This window comes from Mya arenaria, chromosome 14 (assembly GCF_026914265.1).
Source record: "Mya arenaria isolate MELC-2E11 chromosome 14, ASM2691426v1".
In the NCBI taxonomy this organism is placed as follows: Eukaryota; Metazoa; Mollusca; class Bivalvia; order Myida; family Myidae; genus Mya; species Mya arenaria.
Window position 1 is genome coordinate 22,080,749 of NC_069135.1, and position 27,450 is coordinate 22,108,198.

Genomic DNA, 27,450 nt, shown 5'->3' on the forward strand with positions numbered 1-27,450 from the left:
TTGATGGTTGTTTAGTCTGTCTGTGTTGTTTTGTGACGTATGTGTGTTTCTGGCTGAGTGTTTGCTCAGCCTTTACAATGGGCCTTAAAGCAAGTTTAAATATTGAGCTACTGGACTTGTAGTTTCCATTGCATTTCTTAAATCAGTCTTTAATCAATAATAAATTCCTATGATTCAAGTTATTTGAAGCAGTTTGAGGTTCTTTTCAAAGGTATTTTTTCCATAACTATGCTGAGAATGAAAATGGAAAGTACAACGCGAGCCATGAAGTCAATATTTAAGAGTGAAAATTTCAGCTCAATGTGAATCAAGTGTTGCAAACTATATACAAACAAATGACTTGCAAAATGAAATAAACATTGCCTTAACTGACCGATAATAATATTTATTTCGAAATATTCTGTATATTAGAACTAAAACTACTAACAAGAGGGCCAAATGGCCCTGAATCCCTCACCTGTCATATATTGCACATTCTTCCATTATATACAAATATTGAAAACCTAAGCCTATGAACACGGGGCTTGGTCAATTTTGACCCCAGAGCTAAAGTTTGAACAATCTTAATAGTGGTCCGATAAACGATGCTTCATACCAAATATCTAAGGCCTTCGCCTTTTGGTTTCGGAGAAGAAGATTTTTTAAGTTTCCATCATATACATATATAAGGAAACCCATGACCGCCCGGGTGGGGCCATTTTTTGACCCCAGGGCCAAAGATTGAACAATATTGGTACAAGTCAACAAGATGATATATCATGCCAAATATCTAAGCTCTTGTCACTACTTGATTTTACGTGTGTATTTATATATGTATATTTGTTATTAATTGTTGTATGTGGCCCATATTGAAAATTGGTATGTGTACTAAATATGTTATCCAGTTTAAATTAAGACATTACTTGTCTTTGTGAGTTCGGAGAAGATTTTTTAAGTTTTCACTATAACACATATAGAGAAAACCCATCAGCCCCGGGGTGTGGCCAATTTTGACCCCAGGGCCATCATTTGAACAAACTTTGTAGAGGTCCACTAGACGATGAATCATGCCAAATATCTAAGCTCTAAGCAACGTAAGTTCAGAGGAGATGATTTTTGAAGTTTTCACTATAAACATAAAGAGAAAACCCATGACCCCCCAAGGGGGCGGGGCCAATTTTGACCCCAAGGCCATAATTTGAACAATCTTTGTAGAGTTCCACTAGACGATGAATCATGCCAAATATCTAAGCTCTAGTCCAAGTAAGTTCAGAGGAGAAGATTTTTTAAGTTTTAACTATAAACATATAGAGAATACCCTAACCCCCCGGGGCGGGGCCAATTTTGACCCCAAGGCCATAATTTGAACAATCTTTGTAGAGGTCCACTAGACGATGAATCATGCCAAATATCTAAGCTCTAGTCCAAGTAAGTTCAGATGAGATTTTTGATTTTTTTTACTATAAACATATAGAGAAAACCCATGACCCCCCAGGGGCGGGGCCAATTTTGACCCCAGGGCCATAATTTGAACAATCTTTGTAGAGGTCCACTTGACGATGAATCATGCCAAATATCTAAGCTCTAGTCCAAGTAAGTTAAGAGGAGAAGATTTTTGAAGTTTTAACTATAAACATATCAAGTATACCCATGACCCCCCGGGGTGGGGCCAATTTTGACCCCAAGGCCATAATTTGAACAATCTTTGTAGAGGTCCACTAGACGATGAATCATGCCAAATATCTAAGCTCTAGTCCAAGTAAGTTCAAAGGAGAAGATTTTTGAAGTTTTCACTATAAACATATAGAGAAAACCCATGACCCCCGGGGCGGGGTCAATTTTGACCCCAAGGCCATAATTTGAACAATCTATGTAAAGGTCCACTAGACGATGAATCATGCCAAATATCTAAGCTCTAGTCCAAGTAAGTTCAGAGGAGAAGATTTTTTGAAGTTTTAACTCTAAACATATAGAGAAAACCCATGACCCCCCGGGGCGGGGCCAATTTTGACCCAAGGGCCATAATTTGAACAAACATTGTAGAGGTCCACTAGACGATGAATCATGCCAAATATCTAAGCTCTAGGCCAAGTAAGTTCAGAGGAGAAGATTTTTTAAGGTTTTCACTATAAACATATAGAGAAAACCCATGACCCCCCGGGGCGGGGCTAATTTTGACCCCAGGGCCATAATTTGAACAATCTTTGTAGAAGTCCACTAGATGATGAATCATGCCAAATATCTAAGCTCTAGGCCAAGTAAGTTCAGAGGAGAAGATTTTTGAAGTTTTCACTATAAACATATAGAGAAAACCCATGACCCCCCGGGGCGGGGCTAATTTTGACCCCAGGGCCATAATTTGAACAATCTTTGTAGAAGTCCACTAGATGATGAATCATGCCAAATATCTAAGCTCTAGGCCAAGTAAGTTCAGAGAAGAAGATTTTTGAAGTTTTCACTATAAACATATAGAGAAAACCCATGACCCCCCAGGGGCGGGGCCAATTTTGACCCCAAGGCCATAATTTGAACAATCTTTGTAGAGGTCCACTAGGCGATGAATCATGCCAAATATCTAAGCTCTAGTCCAAGTAAGTTCAGAGGAGAAGATTTTTGAAGTTTTAACTCTAAACATATAGAGAAAACCCATGACCCCCCGGGGCGGGGCCAATTTTAACCCAAGGGCCATTATTTGAACAAACTTTGTAGAGGTCCACTAGACGATGAATCATGCCAAATATCTAAGCTCTAGGCCAAGTAAGTTCAGAGGAGAAGATTTTTTAAGGTTTTCACTATAAACATATAGAGAAAACCCATGACCCCCCGGGGCGGGGCCAATTTTGACCCCAGGGCCATAATTTGAATAATCTTTGTAGAGGTCCACTAGACGATGAATCATGCCTAATATCTAAGCTCTAGGCCAAGTAAGTTCAGAGAAGAAGATTTTTGAAGTTTTCACTATAAACATATAGAGAAAACCCATGACCCCCCGGGGCGGGGCCAATTTTGACCCCAAGGCCATAATTTGAACAATCTTTGTAAAGGTCCACTAGACGATGAATCATGCCAAATATCTAAGCTCTAGTCCAAGTAAGTTCAGAGGAGAAGATTTTTGAAGTTTTAACTCTAAACATATAGAGAATACCCATGACCCCCGGGGCGGGGTTAATTTTGACCCCAGGGCCATAATTTGAACAAACTTTGTAGAGGTCCACTAGACGATGAATCATGCCAAATATCTAAGCTCTAGGCCAAGTAAGTTCAGAGGAGAAGATTTTTGAAGTTTTCACTATAAACATATAGAGAAAACCCATGACCCCCCGGGGCGGGGCCAATTTTGACCAAAGGGCCATAATTTGAACAAACATTGTAGAGGTCCCTAGACGATGAACCATGCCAAATATCTAAGCTCTAGGCCAAGTAAGTTCAGAGGAGAAGATTTTTTAAGGTTTTCACTATAAACATAAAGAGAAAACCCATGACCCCCCGGGGCGGGGCCAATTTTGACCCCAGGGCCATAATTTGAACAAACTTTGTAGAGGTCTACTAGACGATGAATCATGCTAAATATCTAAGCTCTAGGCCAAGTAAGTTCAGAGGAGAAGATTTTTTAAGTTTTCACTATAAACATATGGAGAAAACCCATGACCCCCCGGGGCGGGGCCAATTTTGACCCCAGGGCCATAATTTGAACAATCTTGGTAGAGGACCATTTGGTGATCCTACCTACCATATATCAACGGCCTAAGCCTTGTGGTTTGGGAGAAGAAGATTTTTAAAGTTTTTCCTTTTGTTTGCCATGGCAACCAGAGTTCTGCATGGAATTGAATTTTTTGAACAACTTTGATAGAAGACCACCCAAGGAACATCTCTATGAAGTTTTATTAATATTGGCCCAGCGGTTAAGGAGGAGATGTCTTTTAAGTAAATTGTTGACGGACGACGCACGACGCACGCTGCACGACGGACGCCGGACAAAAGGCGATCACAAAAGCTCACCATGTCACAAAGTGACAGGTGAGCTAAAAATATAAATTCGAAACTTTGATCATGGGATACAAGTGTTGACAAGATGACCCCATTTTATGTAAACGTCGGGTTAAAATAAAATCTCTACCTCAGAAAACACAATCTTGAAGAACCTCTCTAGCAGCGGATTTCGTTTCTTCTGTGTAAACGCCTGCATGTAGATGTGTTTTTCCTTTGTTTCATGGCAGTCCACAACATCTTCATGATCAGTAACGGCCTGTTTCAGGGACTGTATAAACTCTCGACGCTGGCTCTCATTTGTCATTTGGATGACCTAGAACATTAAAAAGGTGAACTCTTGTCATGAATTTACCGTTCAAGACAAAGTCATTTAACAGTTAATTCGGCACAATACAGATGCAGATCCAGCATGTGACGTTTCCTTACTTTGGGAACACTCAAAGAACTTCTGGCTCTAAACTTGGCAAGGCAGGAAAAAGTGACCTCCACCATGAAAACGTTTTGTTATTCTAGTCTAAAATGGTACATGTTGGTGTAATTTATGCATACTTTTTCTACCATATTGACACGAAATGTTCACTTGAATCCGCTAGTGCAATAAGCAAGCCGTATTTCCTTTCCTTTTCATATTAACCAGTGTTACTTCATATCAATCTGCCGCGCAATATTCAACTGCAACTGCAAGTCCGAAGCACACATCATTTAACAACCATATAAAATCTTAACTAGTGTTACTTTGCGACTTCCGGAGCGAAGCTTACACCAGTTTTAAACCATATCAAAGAAATATTTATTTTAGATTGAATGTTTCAATATGGTTACTCACAAAGTCATATTCCTTGGGTATGCGGATCATGAAAACATTACGATTCTTGTTATCACTTAACAAACAGTGGACATGCTTCAGATGATCCAAGTTTATGAAACAAATCAGCTTTCCTGGAAAAATATACATCTTAAAAATAACACATCAACATAAATATTGCATAGCAATGTATTAATGAGTACAAATTGTAAACAAATGTCAAGTACCTGTGTTTGGCTTAGTTCATTTATCAACTTTTAACCCTCACCCTCACTAACATTGGAAGGGTAAGGAAAGCTGAAGCCAGACAGCAAGGAAAACACATTATCTAGAACTGATTGCGTCGATGATTGGCAGCCAGACAGCAAGGAAAACACATTATCTAGAACTGATTGCGCCAATGACTGGCAGCCAGACACCAAGGAAAACACATTATCTAGAACTGATTGCGCCAATGACTGGCAGCCAGACACCAAGGAAAACACATTATCTAGAACTGATTGTGCCAATGACTGGCAGCCAGACACCAAGGAAAACACATTATCTAGAACTGATTGCGCCAATGACTGGCAGCCAGACACCAAGGAAAACACATTATCTAGAACTGATTGCGCCAATGACTGGCAGCCAGACACCAAGGAAAACACATTATCTAGAACTGATTGCGCCAATGACTGGCAGCCAGACACCAAGGAAAACACATTATCTAGAACTGATTGCGTTGATGACTGGCAGCCAGACAGCAAGGAAAACACATTATCTAGAACAAACTGATTGCGTTGATGCCATCTGAAACGCAATGCTAAACCGAAATTTACATAGTAAATGTTAACTAATATAACTTGTTTCTGCTTTCAGAATTCAACTTTAAGTAAGGGCGAACTATCATCTTTCATTATTGCAATAATTATTCAAACCACTAGCGAGAATTACCACTAGCCAATGAGATGATTTAAATGACCTTTATAACTTTATGAAAACAACTAATTATGAGACTCTAAGTAAGTTGTCTTTCTATGTATATCATCTTCTTTTAGAAATTAACAATTAAAAGGAAACACTCATGTTTGGATGTATGCTTAAATTCCTTTTTGTTTTACACAAATTGTATATTATTTGTTTTATTATGTATGTCACGTACTTTGGGCCGGTGGCCTTTGATTACTTAAAGACTTGACTTGACTTGACTTAACTTGACTTGAGTGATTCATATCAGCCTCTGTCTTCACAATCGAACTAAACTAAAAAGTATAAACTAACTGAGGATCGAGGCCTAACAGGAATACGGACAACCACACGACAAAATATCCACCTACCTTTCAAATTGATGACCTCCAGCTTACGCTTGGGACGGACCCGCACGATGACCAACCTGCTCTCCTCCATGCCTTGCCACTCTGTTCCTCTATGTTGAGACAATGCACGCGTGTTAAACAATCAGATTTAAATCATATCCTGAATATATATCCTAAGTTTCCGATCAACTTGCAAAGAATATGTTATTGATGCTAACTTTTTAATTAGTATGGTTCCAATCTACATGATTAAACATTTTACACACCATCCTTTTTGTATCAATTATTTTGGACAATACAGGGTCAATGTGTGACTTGCTTTTGAGAACTTTGACGTTACGCCCATAAAAACGCTGCAACCGTATCAAATAATAAGATTTAATTCATAACCTAATTATTTATGTTGTGTGAAAGTACCAATGCTAAGTTACCGATTTCCTCGCAACATTCGCTTATTTGTGCCAAAAGTTTAATGATTGTGCTTACAATCTAAATAATAAAATACTTTACAGACTAGCAGTTTGTATAAATCAATTTTGGTAATACAGAGTCAAAGGGTGACTTGCTCCACGAATATTAAACATGTCGTAGTTTATAAACATTTTTAGCAACTGTCTTCTTTAAATTCTCCAATAACCTTAAATTTCATTTCAGAAGTGAAAATAGAGAATAATGAAATATATACTTTAATATATCATATCCGAAATCGTAATTGAGAAAACAAATTTTCAGACGAGCACAGCTGATGCCATGATGATTTTCAATATAAGTTTGGCACTCCATGAATATTATAACTGCAGGAAGTCACAAAATCAAACTTTGTTGCTTCGTGACCAACGGAATCGTCACAAAAACCTTGCGAGATGATTTTCAGCTTTGCAACATGGTCGTTTATAATCTATAAGTAAGATAACCAGAGCCAATCTGGACTTAAAATGCTGACGATGCATGTATGAACATCTCCTGTAGCTAATGACAAGTTGACCATTCAATCCAATGATGCTAAGAAATAGCCCAGACAAGTGAAGCAATAAAAATGGATGAAGCAGTGACTTTATGCTTCACAAATTCTTCATGGAGCATCATTAACATATAACTGATTATTATAAAATGATACTCTTCTTAGTCCAGAGTCCCTAGAGCTGCTAAGCCATCACACACACTGCAATGCCACAGGCTGGTTGTCGGTCACTGGTCACACACCTGGAGATGCCACCAGTTTTACTTGTTTATTTAAAGAATTAAATTATGCAAATCCTGTTGAACATGCAAACATAAAATTTATTATTAAACCTTATGAAAAATTAACAAGGGCACGGACCTATAACAAGGGGCATAACTCAAAAACTGTAAACAGTTATTGGCCTGGCCATACATCTTGCATGTTGTCTCTGGCTTCACAAAAGTGGACAAAATTTCATCGGAATATTTTGAATGTTTTTCAGCTATGGCCAACAGGTTAAATGAGGTTTCCAGCGGTGACAACACCAAGCTATGAAAATAACTAGATTTTACATCAAAACACAGACAAGGTTTCAAGAGTTAAAAACACATGAGCGCCTGGATTGGCTAGAATATTAACGTTGTGCATGGGTAAAACCAGCCACCTGGTAGCTCAATCATTCTAGTGCTTTGCTAGAAGCCTCACTAATATTCCAGCAGTGTGTCAGCTCCGCTCCAACCACACTTTTATGATCTGTTTTATTTTCAACATATTTTGGCAATGACACAAGGCCGTGACAATTCCTTGATTTTTCATCAAAACACAGACATGTCCAGAATAAAGGGCACGAGTAACTGGACCGGCTTAAAATGTTAACAGAGTGTATGGGTTAAAACCAGAGTGTGTGGGTTAAAACCAGCCAGTCGGATACCTCAATCTCTCAAGGGCTGTGCTAGAAGCCACACGCCTGGTTAGCTCAGTTTGCAAGAATGCCTTGCTAGTGTTCTGGATGTCATGGGTTCAAGCTCCATACCGAGCACACTTATCCTTAAAGTTTACTTTAATGGTGTCAGCGGTCAATGGCAGTAGTGCCTCCATCAGCTGAAAAGATTAATAAGGGAGGAGTGTAGTGTGTGTGGGTATGTAAACAGTATAAGAACCAGCCAACCAGTAAGCTCAGATGGTTAGAGTGCCGTGCTAGTGTTCCAGCGGTCTTGGGTTCGAGCCTGTCACTGAGCCACTTTTCCTCCCAGTTGAGTTAAGCTCTGGTCCAATCACACTCTCGTCACAGCGTAGGTGAGTCCTAGAAAGCCGCAAAAGGAAACGGGCCCTGGGCTACATGTACACAGCCACGTGATCAGGGTGAAACAACAACACTTGTGTTTCTTTGGCATTGGAGCTCAACTTACGCCAGCTCTAGGACAGACGGACTACTGCACCATAAACGAAAACACCTACCGTAAAAGGTATGTGTTATATGGGAAACGAAATCGAATATTTAGGGGATTCGATTTTGGTTAACGTAAATCGTTCTGAAGGGCGGTGCAAAAGCACGGTTACCGGTACCCGGTATTTGCAATCACTTTCCGATAGGACTGCTATAGTTAATATTATAATAGTACGATGGATGTTGTGGAGTTATAATTATTGAATATGCTCTTACTTTAAAATAAATGCCTCCATTTGATAACAAAGGTTATAGTTATCCAAACTGTATCCAATTATATATTTTGCAGATAAGGCGATAAACCGAAACTTGAACCATTTTAGTCAATTGCACACTTCAATAAGGCTAAAGATTTTATAAAAGATAAATAAACAAAAAATGAAAATGACTTTCAAATGACCCCCGTATAGTCAACAAAGCTATATGGGATTCAGTTTTGATAACTCAACAAATATTATAAAGTCATATTACACCAGACAGTTAATTCAGTTTTGGTTAAATGCAATTTATGGGTATACGATTACTATATGGGAGTCAGTTTTGGATAAATGCAATTAATAGGTATACAATTACTATATGGGAGTCAGTTTTGGTTAAATGCAATTTATGGGTCTTTAATTACTATATGGGAGTCAGTTTTGGTTAACTGCAATTTATATGTATACGATTACTATATGGGAGTCAGTTTTGGTGAACTGCAATTTATGGGTATACGATTGCTATATGGGAGCCAGTTTTGGTGAACTGCAATTTATGGGTATACAATTACTATATGGGAGTCAGTTTTGGTGAACTGCAATTTATGGGTATACAATTAATATATGGGAGTCAGTTTTGGTTAAATGCAATTTATGGGTATACAGTTACTATATGGGATCCAGTTTTGGCATCTCTACTGTAGGCTAGGCAATGAACGCACATTGAAATGAACAGTTGACGCAACTGACTGTAAGGGATTCAGTTTTGGTTAATTGCATTTTTGCAACATAAATGTATGGGTATTAAACTACTAGATGGATCCAGGATTGATATCATTAGGCAGTGAAAACATATTGAAATACACAGTTGACTTAACTGACTAAAAGGGATTCAGTTTTGGTTAATTGCATTGTATGTATGTAGCATTACTTTATATGGGATCCAGTTTTGATATCTCTAAACCGTGAGCATTATAATAAAACGAACAGTTGACGGTAAGGGATCCCGTTTTATCATTATAGCTGTTCATTGTAACGTGCGTTCAATGCCTAGCCTACAGTAGAGATGCAAAAACTGGATCAAATATAGTAATTGTATACCCATAAATTGCAGTTCACCAAAACTGACTCCCTTATAGTAATTGTATACCAATAACTTGCAGTTCACCAAAACTGACTCCCATATAGTAATTGTATACCCATAAATTGCAGTTCACCAAAACTGACTCCCATATAGTAATCGTATACCCATAAATTGCAGTTCACCAAAACTGACTCCCATATAGTAATCGTATACCCATAAATTGCAGTTCACCAAAACTGACTCCCATATAGTAATTGTATACCCATAAATTGCAGTTAACCAAAACTGACTCCCTTATAGTAATTGTATACCCATAAATTGCAGTTAACCAAAACTGACTCCCATATAGTAATTGTATAACCATAAATTGCAGTTCACCAAAACTGACTCCCTTATAGTAATTGTATACCCATAAATTACAGTTAACCAAAACTGACTCCCTTATAGTAATTGTATACCCATAAATTGCAGTTAACCAAAACTGACTCCCATATAGTAATTGTATAACCATAAATTGCAGTTCACCAAAACTGACTCCCATATAGTAATTGTATACCCATAAATTGCAGTTAACCAAAACTGACTCCCATATAGTAATTGTATACCCATAAATTGCAGTTCACCAAAACTGACTCCCTTATAGTAATTGACTCCCATATAGTAATTGTATACCCATAAATTGCATTTAACCAAAACTGACTCCCTTATAGTAATTGTATACCCATAAATTGCATTTAACAAACACTGAATCCTTTTTATCAACTGTCTTATGTTATATGATTATATATTCGTTGAGTTACCAAAACTGGTTCCCATATAGTAAGGATTTTCTTTTTTACCAAAACTGACTCCCATATAGTCAACACTTCGTTTCAATATAGTAATCATATTAGTAATTACGGCCAAGATATATCAAAACTGCTTCCCATATAGTTATCTTATACACATAGACAGCTTTAAACCATTATGTAGCAAATAAGTCATTTTACGACATTATCCATTTTTGAATCCCCTCTATCATTGAATAATGAGAAAACGTCTCCCATATAACCTCCACCACCGTAAAACGCGGTATCTTACGGAAATATTCGTCACATGCCGTCACGATCAAGCATTGACTATTTTTAACTAAGAGATGTAACTATTGTGTTTTCAACAGAGGTCAAACTATACTAAGTCTCCAAACGTCTTTTGTAAATCATCTACAGAGTGATTTCCCCTAGCTAGTAACAAAAAAACTGTCATGTTTTGTAGAAATTGTAAGCTAAACTAGTTTAAATTAGTTAACACACATGTAGGAACTAGTTTTAAAAGCTTGTGAAGGCAGCTATATGTTATACTTTTGAATATTTCTCGGGTGGAAAAGCTTGTCCTTGCGCACAGGCCGAAACACATCACATGCTCTTAAGTTAACAATGAAATCTATTCATGATTTCGAATTTATTCATTGACTAATTCTACAGAAAAATAATATAATTCTCTGGTAGGTCTCTTACCATACTGTTAAAATATGTTAATACTCCTGCAGCCATGGTTGACGCCCTAAAGCAAAAGTGGTTTCATTCGGTAAAGAAATACCTTGCTGTTGTAATAATGTTAAATACAAAATGAAAGTTCTTGCATTCTATTTTGATTGAATAACAACGTAATTGTCAGTTTGGCATTTTGCAATATTTCAAGGCTTAAAGATTTATAAGTTTATCATAAAAAATTAAATAATGAATTATCGTGTATTATGTCAAATATGTACACACTCAATATCTCGTTATACATGTGTGCAATCAAGCTTATTTTCTTTTCGACTCTTGAAATATTTTCAAAAATGAAAAAAAAGCCATCATATAAATGAAGATCAGATGGATTGCAAAAGAAGAATTGACTTAGACTTACTTAAGAAATTGATTTCACACAAAGACTTTTTTTCTTCAAAAAATCCACAAAAGGGCAGATTTCTTTCCGAAACCAGGTCGACATCACGGAACAGATATTATATTTTGGTATTTATATTCACAAGTTGTGATTCGTAATTTAGCTTGTAACACAGCTCTTAGTTACAATTGCAAGTATTGATTCAGTATTCAAAAAAATGAAATATGTAGAAAAAGTTAAAATGTTGTTGAACACTAGCGGATTTAAATAGAGCGTCAAGGCTTGCCGAAGTGTAAATCGGTCCCAGTTTAGCTGTATACAGTTTTTCAGTCTCTCATTTTCTTGAGGTGCGGTATTCGACTCACGAACATTTATGATGACAGTCAAAAGCAAACTGTTTTAGTTCACAGCCACTAATGCACCAGTAAATTGTAACCACGGCCCCTCCAGGTCCCCAGGTCCGGGGGAAAGCGGGGTCTTTGACTTTCGGCCCAGCCAAACCCGGGTAAAACCCCCGCCCTGCGGAGACGTACTGATGGTAAAATCCCCGCCCAAAGCCCCCGCACCCAAGGGAGCCTTAGTAAAGCACATTCCCCTCTATAGTTGGCGTGAATAAAAAAAACCCATCGCATTCACCCGGCACTGCGGGGGCACCGGGAAGGTAAAATCACCATTTCCCCGGCTCTCCGCGGTATATCCCCGGACATTGGGGGGCCGTGGTTACAAGTGACTGGTGCATAAACGTCAGATCCACCACTTAACGGTAGTGCAAAGAAAGTGAGCTGTCGACACTTCCGTGGTGCAGCTGTGCCCTGTGTTGACTTTTACACATCTGATATATGATTTAGATTTTATTTGATATTTTTATTAAAAGGACATATTCCAAAAATCGGATAATGTGGTACCGTGTAAGAACCCTTTAACTGCAGGTTGGCTTCAATTTCGTTTCTATAGTGTGCGAGCTGTGATGCCAGGAGATTTTTTCCCGGAACAAACTTGTGTTTATTTTGAGATCTGCTATATTTAGTGCTCACGCCGGAACACAACAAACTAATAAGCACTTTTTAAAAAGGAAATATGCACATATTAATAAAAGTGTTTGCGCTGTTGCTCTAGTGATGGCGCTGTCGAGTAGTGGTGGCGCTGTCGAATATGTTTTGCGCCCGAAGTAACTTAAAGGTTGACTTTTAACACATATCTTAATTTGCGAGAATAGTGTTCACAGGAGCTGTATGTCATTAGAAAATCATGCACTGATTTATTCCCGTGACGTTTGTGGCATACAAGTTGATACAGGTGTTATGGTAAAGGGTCATGTTAATTCAAGCCGCAAGCAAACTGGAAAACAACCTTCAGTGTCGTTCTACTTGTTCATTTATGCCAATCCTTTTTCAACAAAAAGTATAATGTTCTTAAAAATATTTAGTCTTATAGCATGCTTCAAGGTCCTAGCGTCTAAGCAGGTCGGCCAGTCGGATGTCCGCGGAAGACAGGTGGATAGCCCGAATCTCGAACATGCGGATACTCGCGAGATTGTTCATTTTTTGCATACATTGAAGAATCGTTGGTTCTACCAGAACATACCACATATAGCAACTTATTCTTTATCATAAAGGATAGATATATTTTCATGTCAAAGAAACTACGATGCAATCAATTTCGGTGTGAGCGGGTTGAGACCACATTTTTAGAATGTTCTATGAAACACTCTCCATTTTCACAAAAAAGCACACAATCTTGAACAGAATCTTACCAACCACCTTGAATTGTGTTAGATATATACATATACACATAAATACACCATTTTTAGCATAACCGGCTCTGTAATTCATAGCTTTATTCAGATTAACCTTAATTAACTTTTAAATTAAAGATGCACTCTTACTCCCAAATAAGATTTTCCAAACAATTAATACAATTGTTTTGATATACCAAAACGAATGAATCCATGATTTAAAATGGTTCTTATGAAGGATACCGAGTTTAATTCGAAAGAAATGAGCTTAAAACAAGGTATTTCTACCTTATGAGACGATAGTAGATCACAGTTCTTCACATCATTTAATATGTTTGTGTTTTCAGCTATTAAATACACGGTAACAACCTTGTTATCAGTAATTATTATTTTCTTATTTTCAATAAATGCATTATTTAATAAATAGTTTTATGTTTATCACTTAAAAATTATGTTTGTTATACATGTGTATGTATTGATTTTGAATAAGAGTTTCACTTTCGCGATAACAGTATGGTAACATTGACGAAATTTACCCGTAAGGTTTTGATAGTGGCATCCATGGAAATAATAATTCTTAGTCGAAATATGGCCATCAGTTGCTTTGCGTTTCAATTCCAAAATTGAATCTGCCCATGATACAGGCTATAGCAGTCGTGTTATTTGATAACTACTTTATTAATATTTTAAAATTGTTCGAGCATTATCGCTGCATCCTCGATAAGTAGATATTTCTGCCCGGATTGATAACACAATTCATTCCTGAAACACACCAAAGGCAATATATTATATAACATGAAAAATACGATATTGATAAGATTTGAAAGCAACTAATTGAATGTGATTGAACTATAATCTGAATAGAACTGTCGAAAAAATGAGAGAAATAAACACTCGAAACGATAAGTGGAGACCCGACTGTCCACAATACATAATACTGTTTTGTTTTACGACAACATCGCTTAAGCTGAGCATGACTCGTAAGTAAGACAAGTTCACGCCAATTCACTCTTTGAACATCAAACTGTTGCTCCATGATATATAAAATTATCTTTGGTCTCAAGAATACTACTGGGTAATTTTATCAAACTTAGCGATGAATGTACAAATAAGAAGAAATTAACACATAAAAGAAATACGAACAGGATTTAATGCTTCTGTTATTTAGTGAAATGCACATTACCGAAAGCGGGGGGGGGGGGGAACATTCAGTATATCTTCAAACCTTTGTAAGTCATTCGTTAAATGTATAGTTGTTTTGAAAATTTGAAATATGTGAAGTCTACACAGACGTTTTACGCAGAATCATAGAAAATCTATAACACAAATATATAAACGTTTCATGCATTTTGTCATTCATGAATTATAAAGTCACCAACATGAGGTTTTAACCAAATAATTTCTTAAAAAGTAAATATTAGTTTTAGTTGCACGATACTTACACAGAAAAGGTTTTTAGTTTAAAATTCGGCGGTCCAGCTTCAACTACAACTTCAAGACTTGAAGCACCAGTCAACTTGCAACTCAATAGCTCTACCGTTAGCGTCTGTTGTGATATTGGTAAAGCATAGAGTATCTCAACCAATGTGTTTCCGTCCATCTGTGTACCATTAAACGTTAAATAACGCAACGTGTGGCTCTGACGGAGTGATTTGAAAAGTATGGACTTGTCCCTCCTGGAAAGACTATCTACATCGGTTGTCAACTGCTCCAACAAAGAAAAATCTTTGATATGGTAAAGGCAGGCCACCACGTTTATTGATACATCTCGAACACAAAGCGATGTAAATTGTTTACGATGTTGTTTTCTTACTGGTTTTTGTCTGCATCCACAAACACTGTCGAACACGCAGGATTTTGTAGATATATTAATTCGTTGCAATGACGGTATACCGCAAAATAGGGTAGTTGCCTCTGTATGACTTATTTGATCGACATCAACATATAGATCAGTTAATAACTTGCAGTCCATAGTTAGCTGTAAGATTTTTTTAACACTGTCCCATTTCTCCAGACGCAATATTTTCAGCATACTTGCATGGTGAATCAAGTTCATGAAGCCCTTTGAAGACTGAACTTCGAGATATAATACCGTTTTCAAGCTGTACTTTTTATGGGGCTCAAGATCCTTACCTTTGCAACCGAAATCATGTTGTGTCTTCAAGTTTTTCAGGGAAACTGTCGTAATTGTTTCATTGTCGCATACAAGTTGTGCAATTTCGGTATGAGTAAGACGAATATTGTCCAAGGAAAGATGCTCAATACTACTACATGTCGGGTTTCCAAATATTCTTACAACATCGCTTCGTGCGTATACATTTTTTAAGCGAATTGTTTTCACGTTCAATGCCTTCTCGATGTGAACCAATATTTGACTGCATGAATCCATTTGCAACATTTCTATATGCATTTCCTTTTCAAGCGCTGCTGGATTGGAACACTTGCAATCATCATCCTTTCGCGAATCCACCCGCACCAGGAACACTTCTTTTAAGCTTGGAATGTCACAAAGAAGATGACATATAATTGAATGGTGTAAGCGCATATCTTGGAGCTTTAATAAACGGAGCAATGGTGTCGGGGAACCCAGTAAGTTGACAATATCTGACATCCAACTTATATGCACAAAATTCATCTGCTCTACAAATGGAAGTTCTTTTGTATGTCGCAGCACATTTTGCGTTTCTTTCAAATACAACTCACTTACTGAACAGTTCGTTGGTATAGTCGTTATAACACCAGCATGATCAAGGCAATGCTCTGTTAATCTTTTTTGACATCCACATTCAGAATCCGTTTCACAGATTATACTTTCGGCTAGAACAGATTCGCAGTATAAATGGATAGGCAGGGACAAAATCATTGCAGACTGTGTGTGGTTCAAACAAATATTCTTTATTGCGAAGTTATCTTTGGTGATGCCGATGAACGAGCTTTTCTTTTCACAATAACAAAGATACATAAAGAACTTAAACAAAAGCGGATTTCTTGCAAAGGATTTGACCTGTACCTGGTCTGTGTTCAAAATTCTACTCACAAAATTCGTTGCTTTTTGAGTGTCAGGAAATAATCGACATGCTATGTATTTTGCAAAGTTCGCAATATTTTCATAGTCCAAACCTTCAATTTGAATATGTATTACGTTTTGAGGCAATTGTAGATGGTAAAATTGTTCTCTTGTCGACATTAAAACGTTAGAGCGGCATTCTATTTTGAAGGGGAATTTCACGTCGTCTAAAATAAACATGAAACTTCTTGGAAATTCTTTATAGATCCTCTTGAAAGTAGGCACGAACTTTGGGTCCAAACTAGATAAAACAATGTCTTCAATCTGAAGCTCTGTTTCCTTTTTATTCAATGTAATGAAAATGACAAATTCAATCGATTCAACCGCTTGCTGGGCTACATTTTGGAAATAGCTATATTGAGCAGTTGTTTTTTCTTCAGCGTTAGTTATCGACTTTTCTTTTGTTTTCTGGAACCATGCGTATAGAAGCGTCCTGCAAATTTCTGTTTTGCCCATGCCTTGCTCTCCAGTTAAAAGCAAACACTTATTTTCGTCTGATTTTTGAAGCTCCTTTATTGATTGCTGAAGATCTGAAGCCGACACATGCTGTCTGTTTCGTACGAAGAGAGGATCAACAAACGTTTCTTGAATTGATTCTTCCAGAAATGAAAAGAAATTCATGTCTCTTGAATCGAGTTGATTTCTCGCGCGATCAATGAGATACATCTGAAAATCTAAAATTTAAAATAAATATTTAAAAAAAAAAATGAATCGACTTTAACGCGGTGATGATATGAAATGGATTTCGTCCAGTTGATAATATTAATGTCTAATAATACATTGAAAACTATAGACTGAACAACGCATTTTATAAACAGATAAACAGATCGTTTCGCCTGGTGTATTTATTCATGAACTATTAAATAGGTAGACTAAATGCATTGTTTGAATAATATCGTATTACCCGTGTTTTCGATAGGCAATGTGTCGACGGCATTTACATTGAATGAATGCGTAATGAATGCGTCTTTCAAATGTTGACCTTGAATAAAAATAGTATGTGCATTATTCAAATTATAGGATGTTCGTTTAAGTTATACTACATGTTATAATAGGTTTACTTATAATAAAAGCTATTAAGTTTATATGTTGAACTCTGTATATAATGATGTTAATGGATTTTAACATGAGGCTTTTTTGTGAATAATTGTGTTTCTCAAGAAAACCTGGTCTTAAACTTACTTATATCGTCCAAGCAATCCAGAAAATCTTTTTCATACAAGCAGACTTCCAAATCAAGCAGTTGACAATTGTATTTAGTTCTAAGCGCGGTCCTCATTGGAATGAACAGCTCTGTAATTTTTCCTGACAGGCATTCTAGCAGTAGCGATCCAAGACTCTCCAATGTATGGCACTTGAACGTCAAAAGTATACACTTCTTTTTCGCTTGTTGTAACTCTTTGCCCTCTGGTAATATTAAGAAAGGTAACTAAATGCAAACTTACCAATAGAGTGCAATGAAAACATAAACAAACATACTCATTCATTTCTTGTGGACAATTCTTGTAAGCATACAGGTTTGTTATTATTGTCCTAAGTTGACCAAACAATAAAAGGTTAAGATTTTTCAGCTAATTCAGTTGATTTTTTTCGCACTGTTATACCAAAACTCAAATAAAACTTGTTCGAAAAGATATTAAAATTATTCACAAAAAGAGCAGACTATGTGGAACTTGGGCCAGTCAATATTAAATTAGATCAAATTTGAATTAATAAATTAAAACGCACATTTGAACAATAAAGAATGTTTACATTGTGTATTCTTTAAACCATAAACATTAGGTTATACAAAATGAGCACGCCGTATAACGTATGTATTTGAGCTATGTTTGCAACAAACTTCCATTAAAGCAAATGAAATAAAGACACATCAGAGCTTACGCTAACACACGCATGTTTTTCTTTTTTCAAGCCACAAGTCGATAATTCTTAAAGTTAGAGTTATGGGCCTTGCATTAAATGTGCATATTATTATTCAGATATAAATAAAGATTTAACATACTGATAAGTTCTTACCAGCACGTAACGTATTTGCTATGTCAGCCGCTGCAGACGCCACGTCTGTATTGTCTACCTGTCCCGAGGCGCATGCTTGTAAAGAATCTTCTACATCTTTAGTCACTTGTTCGGCACAATGTTGAGGAACGTTTTCAAGATTCATATTCAGGTTCACTGGAAATAAACGATCATCATCATCATCATCATCATCATCATCATCATCATCATCATATTTTATAATATTGTTATTTGTTTATTGGATATAAGAGTTGCTGTAGCCATCATCATCTACACCAACAGCTGAGGCAGCTGTGGCAGCTGTACACTCGTCTTTAATATAATTGACATATTAGACATGAACTAGTAAAGTACCTTTGCATTCATTTCCATTCAACGTTGAGTTCTGCGAAGCACGGATGATTCGATCAATTTCTTTCCTCCACTTTTCAATATCTTAAAGCATATAATGTAAAATTTTGATATAAATGGTAAGGATTTTTGTAATCATTTACTCTTCTGTTTATTTGCCATACTTTATCTGTATATCCAATTTACCAATGCATGAATAATTGTAGTTGAAAAAGATTTATACAATTCCTACCACATATTCTCCTGTCGTGTTGTTCATGTCCCTGAAAACATAAACACAACCAAACAATAATTAGACTGCAGACATCAATAGCTATTTATCAAATGTTTCAGGAGAAGGTGCGTTTCAGTAGCGGAAACATCGTTTTGCACAGGGTGCATGGAATTTATGTATATAAATATATTTCATAATTAATTCAACTAAAGAAGTTTTCCTACCTTTTCTAGTTTGCAAATACGTTTCAATATCGGAGAGTTTTCCTGTTCTGTCAAAATGTTCTGTACTTTTTGGACATCGTCTTTTAATTTTCTGAAGTCATCAGACAACGTCTCAACATCATTAAGTTTCAGTTTAAGTTCATTTAGATCTGTAGTTACTGCTTTCTTAGCTTCATTTATTGCGTCGCATAATTCTTCATTCACAATATGAATTTCACCTTTCATCAGCTGTAATATAAACCCTGATTATACAATATGAAATTATATAACTTCCTGAATAACTATTTAGGCTTAATGTGTCACTAACTTTCTAATGCAATGCAGTTTAATTTCTTTTTAATTCGGATAATGTGGCAATGAAGTAGAAACTTGTTTCCAAGTGGCATGTACTCCTTTTTACCATAGAATCGTTTACTGTGTGTTTTTATGTATTACAATTCATGCCCTCGCTCTGTACCCGTTATCATAGTAATTTGTCAATTCCTCTGAAGTTTGTGAAATATTTAAACTGCTTAAGTCACGTACTGTACTTTGAGGGAAAACAAATAAGTTTACTGCAGATACCTGTGTGATTGCGGTAACTCCTTGTTTCGCCTCTGGAGAAATATTAATGTCCTTTTCTTGCAACAGCTTTTTCATTGTTCCTAAATATCTTTTCATGTCGTTGGTACTTACTTCATAGTTGAATTGGTGAAATATTTCATTTCGGGAATGCCTAATCTGAAAAATAAAACAAACAAACTTTAACACAAAGCAAATCATATATTGAGTATTTTAGTAGATGGTTTTATGGTAAATTGGCAAAACAATAAACGATGAAGACATTGCTTTACATACCTTATCTAAAAGATGCTGGGTCGAAACTTGGATCTTAGCTCTAATGTACTTGTTGTTTAAGCAAATGTTTACTAAAGCTGTCAATTCAAGGTCACCAGAATCAGGATTATTGCAGAAACAAGATGCAACAGCAAATGGATCACAACTCCATCTAGAAACGTCAATTCTTTCCCAGGAAGGTGATTTATGAACGTGTTCTTCAGTGATACACTCGTACATCTGACCACACGCATTGCTTTGTAGACATGTTACTCTTTGACCTCCTTTCCGTGCTGAGCAAAGACAGCGCTTCTTCTCTCTATGCGGACAGTTTCCTAGATGGTTGATAGATAATGTATCTATCGTGCATTTTGTACAAGTGTACTCCTTAATTTGGCATGTAGACTGAACTCTAGCTTTCAAGTAAGAGTGGAATTCCGTCACATTCGTCTTGACGAATGGATAAAGTCCATCTCTTAGTGATCGAAGGCCGAGAGCTGAACCTACCCAGTTACGGACAGTTTCTTTTTTCAATGGATGGGTTTCCATGACTTCGTCAGAATATTATGTCTCTTCCATCACGCATCCTAGGAAAAACGTAATCGTTTTATACTTTGATAATGTTACCAGAAGAAAATAGTATTTTGATATCCCTAAACTTAACTAGCCTGTCAGAGACCTGTGTCGAACTTTTGATTTATTGTTTATATTACATACAGTCCTACGCATATGTACCTGATTTCCACTTTTCCCCAAAATTTCCAATGCGGTGGCCAGTGATGGGCATTTAATTATAATAACATGCCTTGTCATGAGCTGCTGAAAGTATCATCCTGGAATGTTTAATGATCCTATCAAGTTTCAAGATTACAGTCTTACGCTAGGGGTGAATAAAATGAACATTGCTAGAAATAACGAAGACTGAGATTTTCATTTTGGTTTAAAGGGATATTTTTATCTCAACACATTATAACATTTTTGTAACAAAGGTTACAATAATTTTGATTGAATATAAGTGAATGGTTTATATCACTTATGACTCATAATGAGAGTATACACAGTCCAGATTTTTTTCCCTCCAAACTTATCATTTTGATTAAGGTTACCCATGGTCAGTGTTTATTAACACCTCTGTGATAATGATCTTAAGCAAGCCACAGAGGTATAAATACTGACTGCCCAGCTGGTATTAAACACATGTTTCTGAGAAGCGAGCTGTACATTGTATTTTCACTTGTTTTTGTCGTTCAGAACATTTCAGAACAGATTTAGTATACTTTAAATATTTAAGTAGAAAAATTAATTTTATTGCATTTCTTTAAAATAATAAGACAATTAAAATATACATACAACATTGAACACTTCAAGGTACATGTAATGATCATTTCAAGGCCAGAGTAGGGGTATTTTTCAATATTCTTTTTTTTTAGTTCATTTATCTATTTGTACTTTCTTTGAGATTTATATGCTATAAACATGGATTACTAAAATTTCAAATACATTAAATTATCATGAAAAGCTCTCACACTCTTATTTCAGCTGATACTTTGGAAGTTAACACATTCTTGATTCTTATTATTTTAAGAATGAAAACAAATCGTGAATATGTGCAATTTAAATGTTTTCTGACAGGATAACATTTTTATTTATCTTAAATTACTGCAACATAACAGTGAATAAGAGTTGTAATAAATATTGATATTGATATCTTACGTGAATAAAATTAGCTTCATCATTGTGTCTAATGTTCACAAACTAATGGCAATGGCATTTATTAAAAAAAGTAAATGTTATCAATTACCATATAAATGTGTCAAAAAATACCACAGGTGCAAATTTGCATACTTGGCATAAAAAAACGCAACATATCGTAATGATTAGATGACATAACTGTTTCAAAATGTACTTCATACGGACATACAATACTACGCATTTCAAAATGAAGGTCAAAATCATTTGAATGTGAAAATGCAAATATGATATCAATATTGACAGCGCTGTTTTGATGAAATATTCGTTTTGTTTGAAGTCATAACATAAATACAATCACAATATAGCTAATAAATATATTTCATCTCTTTTCCCATATTAAAAGTCAAGTCAGCCATACAGTGTCCCTACTTAAGCGCATCCAGTGCTTAACAACCTACATATGAAATGTTTTTATGAGTCTCATGTAAGCCCATTCAGCCGGAAGTATGACCTTTTAAGTCCATTTTGTGTTTCTCCAACCTAATGTGTTATTCTAGTACCAAACAACCCAACAAACATCTTTCCCCAGAACAAAGCAGAATTTAGAAAGCAAAAACGTGTTTCTATAAGTCCACTCAATTCCTCAAACCCCATTAGGACACAATTTCAAATTGTGTATTGTAGACAAAAAAGGTTTTTTTTCTTATTATCACATAAAAGGCATCATCACTCAAACCGTTCAGCACCATTAGTGCTTTGATTATACATGCACTTCATTCTTGGCTAACATACTGAAATTGGTCAGTACAAGAAACATCTGGGAATACACACAATAAATAGCCCAGCAGGATGACATGCTAAGTGGTGATTTATTGACTGGTTCAATTTCATGGACTGATAAGCCCTTTTCTCAAAATGAGGAGTTTGGGATGCAATTTCCCTGGACTGTACACATAAGTATGTACAATTATGCTGAAATAAGTTTTTTTTTTTCAAAGACCTTAAAGAATTGTCCGAAAATAAGTGTCTAGGTCCACGTAGTAGGGGTTTGACAATAATGGAAGATATATAGATGGATAGATAAATACGATTGTCGTATGATTCCTTCAAAAATAAGAAATTACTGTTTAGCCCTCGCTTTTAATTAACAACTACAACGAACAAGCCAGTCAAGTAGTAATATTTGTGCAATTGAACTGTCTGAGAACAGTTCATTCAGTGTTCAATGAATTTCAGAAAACTGCATAGTGAATTTTCAAGACATAATGATCAATGCAAACTTTAATATGTCTTAAAAAAATCCATTACTCATTAACTCATAAATAAATAAATAAATGATTAAAACATTTCCTTATCAATATTTTTTTTCATTTAGTGAATTCAATAAAAGTGTCATACTGGCAATATAATATTTAATATTTCTTCACAAAAATGATTGTTTGTCATCAGCATTCCTTATTGTTACCTTGTTTATGAACCCTTTTAAGAGAACTTGAATCATGAGAGGGGTTTCAAGGTACCACTCTTGAATAACATCAAACAAGTTCATTGATTATGGTTTCACAAACTTATGATTCATTGTTCCAGCCAGGATTTGGAAAGGGCAGGGTGCTAGGTCAGAAAGGGCACTTCTGACGCACGCTGAATGATCCTTATTGGCACTTGCATGGGCAAATGTTCAATTCTTATTGTGAAAGTGCTGTAACTAGTTTCAATACTAATAGTTTGTCATGAATACCTACGCTGTTATAATTCCTTTAGTGTCAAAATAATGTTTAATTTTTATGTTTAACTTATTTCTGAAAATTTACATAAATGGCACAGCAGGGCGTAGTAAAAAGACACTAAGGTGCTGAACAAGAGCTGTCACAGAGACAGCGCGCTCGACTATTCCGCCGCTTTTTAGTGAAAGGATTGAAAAGTTTTGGTGAAACATGCATGGATCACTGTTAGATTAGATTTCAATGCAATACATGATGTGCTGAGATATTACATAAATTTGGTAACATACAAAATTTTAACCAGAATGTTTAAGTGTAATAATAAAGGGCCATTATTTGCAAAATACAGTTATCTAACTTGGTTATTCAATTAGGTTGGGTGGTTGAATACCATCGTATAACGTCTCACAGGTTCGGATCATGATGGTGAACAAGTGTGCAAAGTTTGAAAGGCATATGTCAATGGACTTTGAAAATATCTGAGGTAGTACGCAAACTTTAACGTAAATTTTAAGTAGAAAAAGTTTGTCAAAATGCTTGATAGAGTTACCTCCTCCTGTGTACAGGTTGGGAGCATAATGGTGAACAAGTGTGCAAAGTTTCAAAGCCATTTGTCAATGGACTTTGAAAATATTTTAAGTGGTACAAAAACACTTACAAAAACTTTAACATAAGTGGTTACGCCAACGCCAACGCCGACGCTCAGGCCCCATTTTCTCGAAACTTCTTCTCTTATTACAGGATTAAGCTAAACCCACTATTTTGTCTTTCAATAGTGTGCGTTTTATATACTCCTTTAAATGTTTTAATACTTAAGATAGGAATAATCGTTACGATTATCACAATAAACCATTTTTCATTTTATAAAAAAATCACTATAAGTATGTATTTTGGCTAATTGAAATAAGCATCTTAAGCCTGTTAAGCCTAAGAAGTTTCGAGAAATTGGGGCCGGGTGACTAGGATAGCTCTCCTTATTCTTCGAATAGTCGAGCTAAAAAGGGCAACCGGGTGTCCCACCCTGCTATTTAGGCTTAGCTGGAGCACTGACCCACTTATCTGAGCAACATGTTTCACAGTTTGTAACATCTCAAAATATGCATCTTCCCTTTCAACATTCTTCCATGATTGTAAATTGTAAGAGTAACATTGACCTTTGAGCAAAATATGTGATTCTTGAGGATGACAAGTTTTCGAGCCATGTTATTTAAACCGCCCCGCCCCTTCCATGCATAAGAAACATACTGGAAAGAAAAAAAGGACGGGCGGTACAGGCGGTGTAATGTTTTACCTTCACGTGAGCATAAACTTCATTTCTTTCTGTTTTGTTCCCATAGTTACCATACAATGGAAATATAAATAAATTATTATTTGTATATAACATTATACAAATTAACTAATAATTAAAACATATGACAATTCCATACATTATTAACGCCCAAAACGTTGAAATATTTATGCATAAACGCATCTACTCCATAGTTAAGAAGTTAAAAGTATTACAAACAATTAAACACCACAAAACAATACAGACTAAATCAAACATTACCTTATTAATTAAAACAATTTCATTCAGTACGTTAAAATAATAAAGCATTAAATCTTCTTCTTTCTAGTTAAGAAATGTATTTATAAAATAAATAATATATTATGAGGAACTGCATCTAAAGAAATTAGCTTGACCCTTCAGAAATAAACTTCACAGCCCCAGATAAAATCAAAGAGGGCCAATTAGTGATGGCTAGGCTTTCAGCTAAAGTTAATTTACAAAAGTTATCTTCCTTTTACGTATTACAAAATCCTCACCACATCTTAAAACTAACGAAATTTCGAAATGAAAATTATAGGTAACCTGTTTTTAATGTATCCTCAGCGATTATTATGATATGCTACTTAAATAAATACTCATAATACATATCATAGATAGAATATAACTCATCCAAAGGTATACATATTACCTAATGATAATATTACCTTGCATCTACACGAACAATGAACACAGTTTGGATATAACACTGCATTATGCACCAATCAATTGTAACCACCCCCCCCCCTCCGGTCCGGGGAATAGCGGGAACTTTGACTTTTGGTCCAGCCAACCCCGGCTAAAATCCCCGCCCTGCAGGGACGAACAGATGGTAAAATCCCCGCCAAATGCCCCCCGCATCCCAGGGACCCTTGGTAAGGCCCATTCCCCGCTATATTTAAAGCAAAGACAAAACCACCGCATTCACTGCGGGGCCACCTGAAAGGTAAAACACGGCCCATTTCCCCGGCTATCCCCCCGGACCTGGGGGAGGGGGCGTGGTTACAGTTGACTGGTGCATTAAAAGAGCATATTTTAAAACAAATTACTTTAAAAGAAAATTAATGGACATTCACCGATATCGTTTTCGTCAGAATTGCGTTTATCCACAATTTTACATGTGAAAATCAAACACCAATTATACATTGCTTTATGTGGAATATATAAATACCCCTTCAGTTTTACATACTGTCAAATTCTAGATGTACATGTTTTATCATCCGAATTTGTCCATTTTTTTTAAATGTAATAGTTTAGAAGTTTAAAAGAGAACTATGCTACTTACCTCCATGCATAACTCAATGCAAATAGAAGTACAATACTTCATAAACTTTTTGTCATGGTGAAGAAGCCAGTCCGTCGTATAGGCGTACGAGTAAACCACTCCTTTCACATGTACTTTGATTACCTGTTTTGTACCATTATCTTAACTTTTTGGCTGTTATCCAAGTAGGACTAGGTACGAACTTGCAAAATTATCTATTCAATAAAATAAGTCATCTTGACACAAGTTATTCTGATACCCGCTATCAAATTAGCATTGTAATTATACATGTTATAGCCACATGACCATCGATCAAAGACGACATGATCTCAGCATAGTGGCTAGGGCTATATTAAACGAACGAACGACATTTATTCCCCAGATTGGACCCGGACTGAGAGATAAAACATTTTGTCAAAAATCAATTGTTTGAGGTGATCACACATTATTATAGTTTATTTGTTAAAAAACCCCATTACATTGGCTTTTAGAAATGACGATGACATGTGCCCTATGAGTACTAGACATAGTTGGAAAACCCAGACTGGAACGTATTGTAAATGCCTTGTTGAAACTTAAATTTAAATAAGCAGCAATCAAATCAACTTTGTCACTAGTTTATGTCTGTTTTTTTTTTTTTTGATTGCATTATTTTCCATCTTTACGTCCGGGTTTCATCTTTCTGTTTTATCTCTCAGTCCGTTTATGTCGTATTCAATGCACATTGTGACAGCGATAGAATGATAAAACCACCCAAGCCCACATTCACAAGCAACCATAAAGAGTAAACTTATGAAACTTTTTGTTTGAGCGTATAATATAATACTTTAAAATCAAACCGGGAGAATAAACTCGTCCACCGAAGGCACTTATTTTTCTTTGCTTCGTCATTATGTCTGATAATAAAGGGTCATTATTTGCAAAATATAGTTATCTAACTTGGTTGTTCAAGTAGGTAAGATGGTTTAAAGCATTGTATAAAGTCTTAATGTTATACGTCAAGTAGTTGCTGAAATATTATCCTATGTATGTTAACATGCAAGACCTAAACCAGAATGTCTAAGTCGCATAATAAAGGGGCAAAAATTATATACATGTAATATGAAAGATAGAGTTATCTTACTTGATTAAATAAGAAGGTTAAATGGTTGGGAGCTTTGAGTAAAGTTTCAATGCAATACATAATATATTTGGTGAGATATTGACTTAAATGTAGTTTAACCTTAACCAGAATTTCTAAGTCAAATAATAAAGGCCTATTATTTGCATTAACTGCAAAGTAGAGTTGTCTAACTTGGTTAATTAAGTAGGTCGGATGGTTGAGTACCATTGTAAAAAGTCTCAATGCAATACCTCAAGTAGTTGCTGAGATATTAACGTATGTGTGCTTACACGCAACACCTTAACTAGAACTTCTAAGTCGAATAATAAAGGG

General features: G+C 35.9%; 1 protein-coding gene and 1 long non-coding RNA gene across 3 annotated transcripts; both read right to left on the bottom strand.

The window, feature by feature from the left end:
• Positions 1-4,150: 4,150 nt before the first annotated feature.
• On the bottom strand, positions 4,151-8,595 carry LOC128216619 (uncharacterized). Its single transcript, XR_008258096.1, has 3 exons — positions 7,187-8,595; positions 6,091-6,179; positions 4,151-4,282 (listed from the first exon to the last, which is right to left on the bottom strand). It is a non-coding gene; the product is annotated as an uncharacterized LOC128216619 (long non-coding RNA).
• Positions 8,596-13,500: 4,905 nt separating this feature from the next.
• On the bottom strand, positions 13,501-26,256 carry LOC128216601 (uncharacterized). Of its 2 annotated transcripts, XM_052923218.1 has the most exons (12): positions 26,037-26,256; positions 20,768-20,865; positions 20,054-20,619; positions 19,781-19,936; positions 19,217-19,444; positions 19,011-19,041; positions 18,782-18,862; positions 18,428-18,583; positions 17,594-17,818; positions 17,316-17,393; positions 14,787-17,085; positions 13,501-14,106 (listed from the first exon to the last, which is right to left on the bottom strand). In XM_052923218.1, the coding sequence occupies exons 3-12, from the start codon at positions 20,579-20,581 to the stop codon at positions 14,031-14,033; spliced, it is 3,858 nt and encodes a 1,285-aa protein (XP_052779178.1). In that variant the 5' UTR covers positions 20,582-20,619; positions 20,768-20,865; positions 26,037-26,256; the 3' UTR covers positions 13,501-14,030. The 2 variants fall into 2 exon arrangements, with proteins under 2 accessions (XP_052779178.1, XP_052779177.1); XM_052923217.1 differs by lacking the exon at positions 20,768-20,865.
• Positions 26,257-27,450: the final 1,194 nt, after the last annotated feature.